Here is a 16,442-nt window from a genome sequence, read left to right on the forward strand (position 1 = left end):
TAAAGTATATTTTCACGTTTTTCGTTTATTTTTTGTGAACGTGGATATTGTTTAATTTGCGAAAATTCTGAAAATGTGCTTCCGAAAGCGCTAAGCATAGTATTTAACAGCTTACTATTGGTAGGTTGTGTTAGACTTTAATAAATCAAATACATAAGTTGTTTTACCGAGGTATTAACAAAGATATTCTACACTATTGATCACCTAAAATTTTCCTACAGAAATAAAAATTTGCTTTACGAGTTAACCTTAAGTTTTATTACTCTCGACGACACTATAAGTTCTCTAGCTTTACCTAAAATTCATTAAAACACTATACTGAAAACAAAATTAAAAACGTGTTTATTAGAAATTTTGATATAATTGTATCTAATGTGTGAATAACATATGAGTAGTGAGAGGTTTGTTTTGGAAGAGCTCATTTGGCAACATTTAACACATGATACCAACGATTTGGCAAGCGAAAATGTACAAATGATTCTATGTTACATGGAATATAAGATTACATTTTGGCCTTTTATTTGGGCCTTTCTTTTAATGTGCTAGTAGTTGTATGTGTCGGGGAATCTTTATGGAAGACCTCTTTTATATTATTTTATGTAATAGAAGTAATTTGTACTGTCCGCGTAATATTAAATGGCCAATGTTCTTAGGCACATCTGTGGCTAACTGTAACGAAAAGTCGAATACTAAGATCACATTTACCCAAGCCCAAAATACTTGCCACGGCGGTGCCGCACAGGCAACCCACCAAATGTCGCTTTTAAATGATAATTGTCTATTATTACTTTTATAAGCGTCTCGTAGTTCTCGACGTGGAATTTGCTTAAACGTCTTTTTTTACGAAACTGAAGTCACACACAATACAATTCACAAACATGATCATTGTCGCCTAAGAATTTCTGTAATAATCACCAAATACCTAGCCTGAACCTAAACACAATTGTTATGATATCAATTTAGACATTGCACTACTACCAACGTATCACTAAAAAGACCCTCCTCATCTAAAACATCAACGCTTTGCCATCTGCTGTGGATAAGGAAGAAATAGAGATGGGTATGTACGGTATAGTCCACGCCAAAGTGCTAGTTCGCTCTGAAGTTATTGCGCACTACTACAACTAACTACAAGCTAACATTCCATAGCAACGTAAGGGCATACTAACGCAGCTATGTAACTGTGGGCGAGAGCTGGCAACTGACGGGTGCCGGAAGGGGTCTCGCGCTGTCTTCGTCCCGCTAATATCTACAATTTGCGATTTGACGCGACTTGTTTCTATATTCCAAGCGGACTAACAGTTTGGCGCTGACTATGCCATCAAAGACATACGATAAAGCATCATTTTCCTTATAACAATCCACCGACCTGGCTGCGAGTGGCGGCGCGTCTCGGCGACCGGGCGCGGCGACAGCGGCTCGGTGCCGCGCGAGACGACGCGGCGCAGCTCGCGGTTGGCGGCCGGCTCGTGCGCGCTCCACGGCCGCAGCTCCGTCACGCCCTCCGCGTGCACCTCGCTCATGAACGACTCGATCAGCTCCTTGCCTGCACGCAACGAAAATATATATTTTATTTTTACTTAAGATCTAAAACTTTTACAAGACGCAGTGACCCCTATTTGTAGGAAAGCCTATATTAATAATGCCGCCGAACTCTTTCATCTAGCAATGAATAAAAAGGAATACTTTACGAGTTGGAGAGGTATCAGAAGAAGAAGTGTTGGAGTGGTGGCGTCTCATGGGGCTCGAGATATAAATCCTAGGCATCTCTGAATTTTCAAAGTTACATATTATGTGTGTATTAAAATTAATTATCCCTTGATTTAGCTACGAAGAAAAATATCGAGAGGAAACCTTGACACGTGTGAGAACTCTGAATTCTGTCCGTGCTTAGGTGTGTGTGTGTGTGTGTGTGTGTGTATGCACTTGTGCAAAAATACCTCTTCAAATAGCTTTAGTACTTTTGAAAATATGTCTGTACAGAAAACTCAAGTCACACAAACACATCAAAACCAGTTTTTTTTTATATTCTGCTATAATAAAATAGGCTAACAAATATAGACCATTTCTATTGCGAACTTGAAACAGACGTATCAATTTATAATAATTTAATTGTACCTAGTGGAAACGAAATAAATTACAGGTATGTAGGTGCCTAGGTACCTACGGAAAATTTCTGTCATGATTAATGTAACCGTTCAATTTGTAACAATTGTATGGTAATGGTATAGCGCCACAGCACTGCTCCACCAATTTCTATCTTATGGTCATGTAGTGTAGAGTTAAAGGCGTTTCAGTGTGAAGAAACAATACTTATATACATAGGTTCGTAATAACCGCGTATGAAATTGATGGATTGGTTATGTATTCGAGTATTTTATATTGAGTTTTTACACGACCACGAGGGGGTAATATTTTCAAGGGCATGACTTATGGTTGGCACACCTCACAGCCTCACAGATTGATTTAATACACGAGGTATCAAATCAATTGACGTCTAAAATGTGGATATGACAGGCTACATTAATTCCCTTTTTATTTAAATAGTTATTTTAAAACACCGACTGTGTTTTGTTTCTATAATGATTACTATTATAAAGTGTATGAAATCAAGCCACAGTTAAAAATACACGTTGTCTATTAATATTTTATTTATGTTAGTTGTACACAACTTCACGCAAAAGTGTTTCTTTGTGGTTGAAGGACGAATACTTGGCGAAAACCAGATTGCCCGCGAAACAGACTTTTATTAACGTACATTGAGTAATGATTAGCTAGTACGCATAGCTCCGTACGTAGAAAAAGTTTAGTAGTCGATAATAATTTATCATCAACACATTACCGACTCACTACCGGCCACAAATTTCCTGGAAATAAATCTTCGCTTATTTTTAAGAACAATGGAGAACTCCGTGATAACCCATGGTACCTGTTATAAATGATAATTCATTTCTTTACGTACAAAACTACGGAAAAGCAAAGAAAACTAAATTGGAACCCGAACACGTCGTATAAGTGTTACCTCTTAAGACACCCAGTAAACCAGAATGAAGCAGCTCTTAACACTGTTATTGTACCGCCTGAAAACTAAATTGGAACACCTCGTATGTGTATCTGCTTTACCACACCTTTCAAACGAAAATATAACTAAGCTCGAAACTTAACAAGCTTTGTTATGCAGAAATAATAGCTCATATTTCACACATTAATATTTAGCACAGTATAATTATTATAATGATATACAGCAATAAACACTATCTCGATATATAATCATATATTTGGCACCGTACTCAAAGAAACTTCACATTATCATACGAATAAATTATATCCATATTAAATGCTGTTTTTTGTTTGAAAAGATTTGTATGAAGTAGTTAGTAGATTGTATTTCCAACAATAATTATAAATAGTGTGTTTTATAAGACTATTTAATTAAATATACAACACATTAATTTTATTTATGCCATCAAAGAAAAATGTTTTTACATTTTTCTTTTTTATTCAGATGAGTAACATTATAATTACCTATTTACTTGAATTAATTAACAAAAAAGCTTGTTCACAAAGTGAATTTATTTAATTTAAAAGCACATTAATGTTATTTAGGAGATAACATTTTGAATAAGAAATAAGTAACGACTAAATCATATTTATAAATCATAAGTGATATAGCATATTTTAGAGAGAGAGAGAGAGAGAACGAGATAATCAAGTAGTATCATACAGAGGCCGAAAACAAAGATTAATGTAGATACTGAAAGTTCTTGGCAGGTTAACCAGAGCCCAAACCTGGAGGTCCATTTTGTACATTTGTCAACGAATTTTCCCACTCATCCCAAACTTCATCGTTTTGTCCATTTACATAATAAAACGATGAAACAAATATGAATTCATTTAACGTGCTGGAAGAATAGATGGTAGATCACTTTGTGGACTGCCGCTACATTTATTTATGCCTTATATCTGCTGTGTCAAAACCTCCTATTGTTTGTTTCGAAAAGTATGGTACGAAATAAACACTGATACTAAGCGATCCAACTTAGCATCAAAAGTAACAACACATTTATGGCTGTCTTCAGGAAAATCTGATCGGCAATCCTATCTGTGGTTGATTACTAATGTCTATAGGCGACAGTGGCTACTTACTCTCAGATGGAATGCATGCTCATCTGATACTTCTTTGACATAAAATAAACCTTTTTTTTATAATATAAGAGTAGCAGACGAACATGCAGTCCACCTGATGGTAAGTGGCTACTGCCGCCCATGGACATCTGTAATCAACCCCAGATAGCATTAGATATTCCTACCTGAGGTCGGCCACAGACGCGCCGTTACCCCTGAGGACTAAGCTTGAACGCCTCGGAAGTCTGTCTCCCTTACCACACCCTTCAAACCGGAACACAGTAGCGCCTAACACAGCTGTTATTAGGAAGAAATAGGTGTGGCGGTGGTGCCGCCGGAGTCGAACCACAAAGGGTTCTACCACCTTCAAAAAACCTTCTTGGAACTTAGAATTTCGTGCTCATCCAAACTAGTCAGGGCCAGTTCTGGATATAACTCCGATTATTTAAAGAATCATTTTTCTAAAATTTCTCCCCCATTTGGGAAAATATCAAAGACATTCCGATTTACGTACCCTTAGCAATGTTTGCAGCGTACTGCTTCATTGCGATCTTTTCGACCGTGCTCTCCAGCCCAAAGAAGTTCTTCACGTCGAGCAGCGCGCTCTGCTCGAAGCACGTCCAGTCCGAGTTCTCTGGGTGCACCTGTGTACAAAAAATTACACTATATAACTAATTACTATTTTATTTATTATTGTATCTAAACAGAAGTTTTTCAGGGTTCCGTACCCAAAGGGTAAATCCGAACTCTATTGCCAAGCCTCCGCCATCTGTCCGTCTGTCAAGGAGCTCTGTCTCCTGAACTATTTACGGTTACAATATACAAAATTATTATTAAGATAGACAGTTGAAATTTTTACATTTTTTTGTATATCCGCTATAACAACAAATACGTCATAAAGTTCATATAAGGTAACATATAAGTTAAAGGTAAATATTGAAGTTAAAATACAAAATTGTCCAAGTTTATGTCGGTAACAGTTGAACTTTGGCGGGGAATTTAACAAGAATGTCTTTGAAGAGTGACATAAGCTACTTACACTCCCGAGTTCTCGAGAGTATTTAAGTGTTGCTAGCCGAAAATAGAAATAACTTAATGTTAACAACATGACTGCTAAATTTTACCGATTTATGCGAAATAACAAACAACATTGTTAATACTTTAGTTAAACAGTAAAAAGCAATATTTTCAAAGAGCACACGTGTGTTAGTATTAGTACAATCAATAATTCCATTTACATTGTAAGCAATGAATGCAAAATTTTCGCTTTGAAACATAAAACATAAATATGAAATCGCTTACATCATCGTTAATACTTTAGTTAAATATAGTCCATTGAAAAGTTACATTTGGGTATGCATTTGTCAGAGGACGCAATTTTATTTTTTTAATGTGTAGGGGGGGTCAGTAGAAGCTTAAGTTCAAGTTTGTGGGGTCGGCACCCTTGTCCCCCGGCCGCCATCTTGGAAAAGGGGGTGCAAAGGGTTTTCGCGCTGTATCTCGTAAACTAGTTACCCTACAGAAAATTTAATCAAACATAAAATGTAGCAAATTAAATTTCCTACAATTTTATTTCTATTAATTTTATCGTCAAGTGACCAACAAAAAAGTTATAAACAAAAATAAATGAAAATTTTGTAACAAATTTCCTTTTGGAGGTTATAACTTTTTATCAGTTTATTGTACAATAAAATGACATCACAGCAATTTTGTAGAGGGTTTTTCAACGAACAATTTCCTCTATATAATTGTTTCATTTTATTTATTTATCTAGGTTTTACAGCGCTCCAAACTTGAACGGATTCTCGAATGCTCATAGGGATGCAATAAAAACTAAAAATTAGGCTTACTTTTCTATCTATTTTTTTTTATTCATACAATTTATTATGATCTTAACATTCCTATGCTATTATTAAACTATGTTTGACCCTTTTACCCACCACCTATGAGGTAATCCACGGGCAATTTCTAGACAAAATAATGTTATTTATTATTATATATTGAAAAATGTCTATCAGTTATTATTTTTTCATTCTCTTCGATGGTCCAGGCTGAGAGAAAAAATCTGAATCAGTATCCGAGGTGAATTTTTGTAGTATAATGGGAGTTGGTATTGGCGTCATTGTCGGTAATTCATCTTCTAATTCATTTTCTTCAAGTAATGTTGATATGTCCACGATGTTGCTGCAGCTTTCACCACCACAAGGGAGGCAAAATGGTGAACATTTAAGGCCTGCTTTTCGGCAACCGCACGCACTTCCACAATTTCCTTTGCATCTACAAAAGATTAATTTCATAAGCTCGGGGGGTGCTGGAGGCTTGGAAGCTTGGATTGGCATCCAAAATTTTCCATGCTTTTTCCAGCCCCATTCTTCTGGATCACAATATTTACCGAGCCATAACTGAATCTGGTGATACACTGGGAAACTGTGGAAACGGGCTGCATCTTGTGTTGGAGGAAGTGAAGAGAGATTAAATGCATTTTTTGTCTCTGTCTTAGCAAATCGTTTGTATCGCAGAGTGTCTAGAGTATCGTCTTTATTTCCGCCATATAAAGAGACGAAAAAACGTTCGCCAACAACACTGAGTAACGATGACTCGACTTTCTCACTCATAAATAATTTAGTTCCACTTGCTAACTCTGGATGCTTCTGCAAAATTTTTATAAATTTGACTTTGCCCATGTTATACGCTGCTGACGTTGTGTCGCATCCTGAAAATCCGGTTGCCGAAAAGCAGGCCTTAAATGTTCACCAGTTTGCCTCCATTGTGGTGGTAAAAGCTGCAGCAACATCGTGGACATATCAACATTACTTGAAGAAAATGAATTAGAAGATGAATTACCGACAATAACGCCAATACCAACTCCCATTATACTACAAAAATTCACCTCGGATACTGATTCAGATTTTTTCTCGCAGCCTGGACCATCGAAGAGAATGAAAAAATAATAACTGATAGACATTTTTCAATATATAATAATAAATAACATTATTTTGTCTAGAAATTGCCCGTGGATTACCTCATAGGTGGTGGGTAAAAGGGTCAAACATAGTTTAATAATAGCATAGGAATGTTAAGATCATAATAAATTGTATGAATAAAAAAAATATAGATAGAAAAGTAAGCCTAATTTTTAGTTTTTATTGCATCCCTATGAGCATTCGAGAATCCGTTCAAGTTTGGAGCGCTGTAAAACCTAGATAAATAAATAAAATGAAACAATTATATAGAGGAAATTGTTCGTTGAAAAACCCTCTACAAAATTGCTGTGATGTCATTTTATTGTAAAATAAACTGATAAAAAGTTATAACCTCCAAAAGGAAATTTGTTACAAAATTTTCATTTATTTTTGTTTATAACTTTTTTGTTGGTCACTTGACGATAAAATTAATAGAAATAAAATTGTAGGAAATTTAATTTGCTACATTTTATGTTTGATTAAATTTTCTGTAGGGTAACTAGTTTACGAGATACAGCGCGAAAACCCTTTGCACCCCCTTTTCCAAGATGGCGGCCGGGGGACAAGGGTGCCGACCCCACAAACTTGAACTTAAGCTTCTACTGACCCCCCCTACACATTAAAAAAATAAAATTGCGTCCTCTGACAAATGCACACTAAGGCCTAAAAAATGTAACATTTTAATGGACTAATAGTAAAATGCAATATTTTCAAAGGACACACGTGTATTACTGCAATCAATAATTCCTTTTACATTGTAAGCATTGACAGAGTAATTCGCTAAGTACGAGTCGAACTCGCACATGAAGGCTTCCGTACCACGTACTATATGTTTTATTGTTCTTATTTGTATTTATTATAAAAGCAGTGACAGTAAACGGATTGTAAAAAATTCAATTGTCTTCCTTTTGAAATGAACTTGAAAAATACCGGTTTGTTGTATAGAGGCCCCCTTTAATATTAAACTTTTTTTTTATTTTTAATATTTCTTATTATAGCGGTCACCGTCATGCATCTTCTGTAAAAAAATCAAGTACGAGTATCTATCTATTACTGTTCCCGAGATAGAGCCCTGTGACAGACGGACAGACGAACAGACAACGAAGTCTTAATCTTAACGGTAATTGTTCGATTCACCATACGGCTTAGTTCCCGTGTAGTCTTCGTGAATATTTCAAAAGCAATTAATATAATGTATGCATTCATACCGATGGTTTCTTCCCAGTGCATAATTAAAGCTACACGTGTATTAAGTACGTATGACAAGGACAAAGGCAATATGAAAATGTTCAAGTATAGCCGACAATTAATTTCAGAAAATATAAAACTTGTAAATTTCAGAAAACTATTTCATATCTGAAGCGTGTTTAGTTGCTAGTTTAGACATCACCCGATCTATAAATTTAGGTAAAGCGACTGAAAGTTGAATGGGTGGCCACCAACACGCTTGGCAGCAGTGTGGTAGTGTACGGTCCAGGCCTCTCAACGACGAGAGGCCTGTGAAAGCAATGAGCAAAGGTTCTGCGGCGGGTCTCTTTATGAGAATGTCGAGATTTTGTACTAGAAGATATTATATCCACAAATCTGTATATGGACGTCTACGTGTGGTTCGTCTTTGGTCTGTGCTAAGAAAATTACACAGTCAATAGGACCAATCGATACTAATTAATACCTATATACCTGGTCTGTGCTACGAAAATTCCATAACACAGTCAATAGGACCAATCGATACTAATTAATACCTATATACCTACATAAGTGACAATGCAAATATTTCCGCCAATACATTACAGGATGAAATATGTTTGCATAGAGAATCGTGCAATAAGCAATTACATTAAACTTAGATGCAAAAGATGTACCACATAAAACATAATATACTATTCATTATTATTACTTGTATTCTTGATCCATTAACTACGACGTTATACTCCTATGCTAAATGAACATACGGGTTATAATAATTATAAACCACGATTACCTATAACTATAGAATTCCTATACAATAGCATGCGATGTCAAGGTTATGTGTTGTGTTGCTTATGTCGTTTTCGAACTGAGATAAACGACAAAAGCATTACGAGTATCTGATTACACTTATCGAGTAATAGATTGAGTTGTTTTTTATTGTAATTAAAACCTCATAATGAAATCGACCGCGCAAACGGATTTCACTTTGGTTTGATAAGATGTGACAAAGTCGAAATTAGTTAAGCAATTTCTTTAATAAAATTCCTTTACCACCTCAATTTTGGGTAAGCACAAAATGCAGTCTTGGGTCATAGAAAACATCGAGTAAAAGCTGTTAAACGTGCTTTTATGTATTTTATAGAGAACATTAAAACATCTTTTTCTTATTATATTCTCCTTCGGCATTAAAGCAACAGATGTGAATATGATAATAAAGCCCACAGAGCTTCGAAATATTACAAGTTCAGTCAGCGATTCGAATACCTACTTAACTTATTAATATAACCCGACAAATCTGACATAGCTCACGAACCCAGGGAATTTTCAGGCCTTTCCGAAGTCGAAGATATACGATAGTTGGCCGACGATAGTTGGAAGACAGACCTTTTTGAAAAGTAGCTAAAACAATATTTTCCTTTGACAGCTAAAGGAACATTACTACCGAATAATTTTGATTAAGTACAGAATATAAATCTCCTACAGAACGTATTATTTGATCATCCACCTATATTGGCACGAGGTGGAAAATAATGAGAATATTTTGATCAAAGCACTTCCAAATATCGGGCCAATTACTTTACCTTAATATAGCAATTAATTTTACTGGGAAAGCGATGTAGTAGGGCGAGCCCGAAGAGGCTCAAAGGTTATAAGGTGAAAGACATTGGCTACGATTTATTATGTCTGTTTCTATCGTAATAGACATTTTGACAACATAACAATAATTGCTTGTTAGACAACTCAATTGACTTCTAAGTATGAAAAGTACTTAATAAAAGTGTGTGATACTTTATACAGTTTCGTACCTAAAGGGCGAAAACGGTACTGTATGCATTAACTGTTAGTCTGTCTGTCCGTCTGTCACGGAGCTCTAGTTCTATCTCTTCAATATAATAGTTAGGCACTTGATTTTTACAGTGTGTATTACTATGATCGCTATATGAAATACCAGTAATAAAAAGGGGCGTTCCCATACAAGTAGCCGGCAATTTTCGGCGTTTTTCGGCCTGGGCGCCAAATTTCAACTCGAACTTGAACAATCCTTTTTGTAATGAGAAGGAACCGTCGTCGTTAGATATCTGTTAATGACTCCAAATTGAACACAACGATTAATACACGTCATTATGGAACACGATGAAAAAGTTTTAGCAGTAGTAAAATAATGTGTGGAAAAAACTCTTGGTCTCAATAAATTATTCATTTCGAAATTTTCTTATATTAAAATTATAATTCCATCTATGTAAAATATATTACCTATATGAAAACTGTACAAGTATTATACTTTACCGTTTTACGCAATAAGGATCATGACTAAATAAAAACGAAATAATGGACGGGACGTTAATATTAGATGAGTAAAATTATAATTTACCAAGCATTTCCACTCCAATTGCTTAATTCCCACGGAAAAGCCATTACTCTATAGAAAAACTGAATAATTTATCACAAAACATATTTCATAGAAAACGTACCGATGCATAATAAATTTTACAGGAATTTTATTTTAAAATACATATAAATACGTTTTCATGGGTTTTATAAAGTTAATACTCGTACAACATTTCACGCACACACAAGTATACAACAGAGAGAGAGAGAATAGAGTAGGTATGATTTTTTTTTAATTCAATCTGAGATTGAAGCTGGAACCATCTGTCATATATTAATGTTAAATAGTAGCTATAGCTATGACCACGCTGTTACGGGAGTTAAGAATAACCAATTCAAACTCTACGTAGTACAAATTCTTCGAAAAGTTGAATTATAGCTTTGATAAACTTTGTTAAAGCGAAGCTCAGAAAAAGCTCCAACTTCCACCTTAGTTACCGAAGCTTTTCAATTCTCGGAAGTTAGTTTTAAACTATCGAATAAAGAAATTGAAAACTAACATGAATTGGATTTTGCAGAATTCAATATTGCCCGTACACTAAATGGAAGTATCGTGATAAAAGTAAGTGGGATTTGAACGGGATTATTTTATATCAAACAGATATTTCAAGTTTGATTTTTACCGATTTCGAAAAAGGGGGAGGTTCGACGGTGTCTATGTTTTTTTGTGGTATAAATAATAATTGCTATTGTAGAAGCAAGATTAAAGTCGTAACTTTGCTACGCCTAAACGCTAAAGTGGACTGAATAATTGGCCCCTTACCACCGCTGCAAATCATATTAAAGCATCACAACGTACTGTTAAAGTATATCCAGAGAGTTCTACCACCGTCAAAACTAAAGAGACGCGAATATTCCATTTATTTTACGATCATCGAAGTATTCGGTTGGTATTTAGGTAGTTTACGATAGAATCTCAAAATTTCGTCTTAATAAGCGCAGGCAGCTCGATTTGTAAACATTTACGCAAACACCGGTCTGATGCCAGACGGTTAGTTTTGTAACCTGGCCCGCTCGCCATACGAGTTGCACAAAGATTTTAATTTCGATACACACTCACTTATTACCTATCATGTATCAATATTTTTAGATATTAATAAAATTGTATTTAAAGATCTGTTTCTACCCGATAATATCCCAACCGCACCCGTGTTTTACCAAATGTTAAGCAGAAACTTACAATATATTTTACAGGGGTAAACTTTCAATCGATCTCAGTCCAGCCGTTCTAACATTAACTCGTTTATTCATTAAAGCGTACTTTGTTGTGTTAGCCATATTATTATTATAAAAATATGAAAATGTCTGTTATTTTGATACGTGTAATTTACTCAATTTATTGGTATATAAGCTGGCTATGATGGCATGGATATTGTCCGCATGCGGGGCACGTCCGCAAGCAATGCCGAATGCCGCATAAAAATCCCCCAAAAACACGCAGTCGGTTCGTGTATTTAAAGAAAAGCCACATTACGAAAATGAAAGTCAAATATCAAATCTGCATCAGGTAATACCTACTTAGGGTTGCCACCCGCTCTTTAATATATTTTTTGTGTTGTACCCATATTTCATATTCAATATTGTACCATATTATACTATAGTACTTAAGATACTATATTTTCGTCGATATTTAAGTATCGTGGTGCTCTCCCGAAATGCGAATAGCTGTAGTAGGCGAAAAAATAGATAATTAGGAGCATAATCTAGGTTGTCTTAGTCTTGTCCCTGTAGTTCCAGGGCTAGAATAGGGCTACGGTATCCCCTGCCTGTCGTAAGAGGCGGCTAAAAGGGGGCTTCCGGGGTTGCCGGCGGCAAGAGTGGGAGCTCGAACCGTCCGGAAAGCAACCCCGGGAAGAACGGCGGCATGTGTGGTTGCATGCCGCCGTTTTCAGCGCTTGTTGGAGAACTCCGGGATCTCCAACAAGCGCTGAGTTAGGCCACCGAGGGGGTTTTAGTGCAGTAACCCGGCGTCGGGTCCTTTTGAAGGTTTCCCCCTCGAAAACAAAAAAAAAATGTCTTAGTCTTGAATCAAGTGATTTGGCGAAAAATAAATGTATATGTATAGTAAAAAAAACGCAATATCTTTGTTTTCTAGAAAATTTAAAATGTATTTCATTTTCCTAAAAAAAAAGGTGGCAGCCCCACGGATACTCAGCGAAATCAAATTTAAACAACGAGTGAACGTCAAATCGTAATCTGTATTCAATTTCCACTTAGCGTGAAGTTTTTTCTCCGGAACAATAACGGGGCTTTGCGAAGAGGCAACAACGTATTTGAGTTTATTTAAAGCTTAAATTTTGCATTCCGAAAATCTCGAGTCACATTGAACTTTTACTGCGCGTTACTAAGCGTATTTATGAGCCGGAAATTTCTGTGAATCCCTCGTTCAAATCAATTCAAAGTAGCTTTCCATTGCATTGCGTCATGAATTCAAGAACACAAACACGAATCGTTACAAAATCTCATAATAGTCTGTGTACGTTATTTAGCTCACATTTGATTTAAATTATAACATTCATTCCTATTGCCTCGTCGTCATATCAACATCATCCTCAACCCATTATTGTCCCGGGTTGCTGGGCACGGGTCTCCTCTCAAAGTGAGAAGGATTAGGCCACAGTCCACCGTGCTGGCCAAGTGCGTATTGGTAGACTTCACATACTTTTGAGATAAATATTTTTTTAATAAACCTCTCAGTTTTCCTCGTGATGTTTTCCTTCAACGTTTAAGCAAATGATAATTAATATTTAATACGCATATAATTTTGAAAAATCAGAGGTGCGTGCCTGGGATTTAAACCTCGGAACCCTAGATCGAGAAACCGATTTTCTTAACCACTAGGCTTTCACTGCTGCGTCGTCATATATGTATGTAATTCCATGAAATATGTATGAATTTTACCACTTTACTCATCTAAGATAATATAACTGATTTTTATCTCAGAAAATGTGCTCCTTCAATTGAGTGCACCGTAAATTTAAATTAAACGTCAACATCCAATCATTCTATATAACAAGCGCTTGTTATCAGATCGTTTTCGATCTCCAGGGGTTTATTCGAATTTATGACCCTTGCGACAAACAATTCCATTAAAATTGGCAATCAAGCTAGAGGACTTTACGTTCACATTCGTAATGGACCGTATAGAATATGATTGAAAGGGGATAGAGCCAGTATAGTGTGCCCGGGGCGATATCACCGCTACATCTATTTCTAGCACAAATCAGTTTTGTTTCAATTGAAGGGTACGAGACTAAAATCTTAGTCCTCTGGAATGGCAACGGATCTGTGATCGACAGAACCTGATCCATACCTCCAAAAGGTCGCTGTTTGGGCGGTTCGAGCTCCCACTCCTGCCACCCGCAACCCCGGAAGCCCCCATTTAGTCGCCTCTTACCACAGGCAGGGGATACCGTAGCCCTATTCTGATAATATGGAGCTGGTTATGGGCGGTAAAGTCCACTTACGATAAGGTGGACTGCAAGCTCGTTTGCCACTTCTATCGTAAAAACATCTACATCCACGCATCATGTATATAAAAGTACCATATCACATAGAATCGCTGCTATTTTATGAAAAGTAAGCCATACCAAAGTAGTGATTAATTAGTTTATTTAATCAAATACGGCGATCTGAGCAAGTGCTGAAAAGCGTCGTGTAGTACGCATGAATTGATAAATAATTAATTGATCGCTCCATCGCGCAGCGAAAACCAATTAGTATTGATTGATCGTAATAGAATTATTTTTTCAAGTAAAGGAATTAGCACACGAACACGCTATCCGAAGCTAGCGCTCATGGAACTTGGCCTCAATTGAGAGTCTCACCAGAAACCTAATTTCCATTACGACGAGTCCTCCCTTATAAAATCAGTAGAAATAAAACACTTAAAAATTGCCACTTACATAATATTTACATTTCTCGACGACTCCGACCCTGGAGGCGAAAGTCTCGTTCGTGGCCTCGATCTCCAGGAAGCGGGCCTTCAGGTCCAGATGGTTCTTTTGGATGAAGTAGATGTAGTCAACACCGATCATCTGCAAAGAAAAAAGCTAATGAAATGCAAGTCTTAACAAAAATAGACTATTTATGATCTATACGATCTTTTTGTCGTCGTAAACCCGTTACTATCCTACATATGGGTACGGGTCTCCTTTCCGGGTGAGGGCGTTTTAGACTAAGCACATCGCGTTATAAGTCAACTATAGATTGGAAGACTACACACACACACCTTTTTATTTTCGAATATTTTCAATGGGATATGAACCTCAGAACTCCCAATTTAGTGGCTCGATAAAATTTCTAATCAGCAGTCTATCACCACCTTTAATGCAGTACATAGATATAAATATAAAACCTCACAAATCTAACTCTCAAAGTGTGTAAAGCTGAACATTTTCATATAAGGCTTAACATGGCGGAGTGCGGAAAATAGTTGAAATTCCCGCGTCTATCAGCCGAGTGACGAGGGTTGGTGTTTCCTCCGGATTGATGGAGGAATGTTACGTCCACTTTCACAACTATTCGTGAATACAACGTTATGGAATCCGTGTTAACTTTCCACGGTACATTCATCACGAATATTTCATTAAGTAATTTGTTATGCATAAAGACGGAAAATTCATGAAATATCAACTTCTATTTTCTTTTCCTACAATTTCGAGGTAGCCAAATATCAGATGAAATGCGTACCTGTTACTACATCTTTTTAATACACAAGTATCGTAAATAACAAACATACAGTCCACCCTATATAAGGTAAGTATCATTGTCATTCATGAATCGTAATCAACTCCACATAGGATTGAAGTTTTATCAAATGTCGGTCACAAACGCGTTGCTTACCCTGAGGAGTAAGTTGATCCTTTTATAAGAGTTTTTCTTATTAGACCTTTCAAACCACAACAGCGTTTAACACCTTTCATATTCGGCAGAAATAAGGCGGCTATTATATTCAACTATATGAGTTTTACTTATAAGATATTAAATACAGATGCTTTATATATAGGAAGCTGGCAAGCTAAGGAAAATCTTATACCAGATTGAAGTCATCACCTTCTTTAGGAGGTACGGCGCCTCCACGTTAAGTTGGCACCGGCGCGTGGTGTCCCGCTGCGAGTCGTCCGCAGACCAGCTGTCCTCCGTGATCACGCAATCGATCACCACAGGAATTTGCGGACAGTTCGGAAACCGTCTCTCGTATGCCTGTAAAAGAGAAACAGCATTGCAACGCAATCACAAGAAACAAATCAACGTGATACACAAAAATGTAGCAGTCTGAAAAATAGGTTTTATTTACTTTAGTATCTAATCTTTTCTAGGTTTCCTTTTTAAAATGTAATCCAGCGTGGTCATGGCGGTCGTACGTTTTTGTACACACATGTCAGTAGATACATGTCATATGTAGAGAGCATCCGCAAAACCAGTTTGAACCAGAAAAATAAAGGCACATTTTTCTGTAAAACTAGGTCAAATGGCAAAAGACACGAACCATAAACGACTGTGCAAGACCGTACAAGTTTTCCCAGCGATATTCCCAATTCATCGAAACATAAAAAGGATATTGCCCAGCATTTAATTCCCGGGAATAAATGGTCTTTGCGAACGAAAGATTGCGCGAATGTATGTCATCGAATTTCGGCTAGGGCAAAATTACTGGGGATAATAAATTACTTTGAGCCAACAATGTAGCGATAACCTAAAAATGCCGCGAGTTAATGTGTCAAAAGTAATGCTTTAAGTAATAACCCATGTAGATATTTATCGTTCTCGTAA

At 36.5% G+C, this 16,442-nt stretch overlaps 1 protein-coding gene across 1 annotated transcript in view; it reads right to left on the reverse strand.

Annotated features, from left to right (window-relative positions):
- The window catches only part of retm (real-time), a 75,051-nt gene that overhangs the window by 27,152 nt on the left and 31,457 nt on the right, over positions 1 to 16,442 (reverse strand). Inside the window, exons 2-5 of the mRNA XM_073093573.1 lie at positions 15,723 to 15,872; positions 14,573 to 14,704; positions 4,640 to 4,769; positions 1,370 to 1,546 (exon numbers count right to left, since the gene is read on the reverse strand). Coding sequence (XP_072949674.1) covers positions 1,370 to 1,546; positions 4,640 to 4,769; positions 14,573 to 14,704; positions 15,723 to 15,872 — 589 coding nt within the window. The remainder of the gene's footprint in view (positions 1 to 1,369; positions 1,547 to 4,639; positions 4,770 to 14,572; positions 14,705 to 15,722; positions 15,873 to 16,442) is intronic.

Source organism: Epargyreus clarus, unplaced genomic scaffold (assembly GCF_041222505.1).
Source record: "Epargyreus clarus isolate Ecla_fem2 unplaced genomic scaffold, WU_Ecla_fem_2.2 ptg000004l, whole genome shotgun sequence".
Classification (NCBI taxonomy): domain Eukaryota; kingdom Metazoa; phylum Arthropoda; class Insecta; order Lepidoptera; family Hesperiidae; genus Epargyreus; species Epargyreus clarus.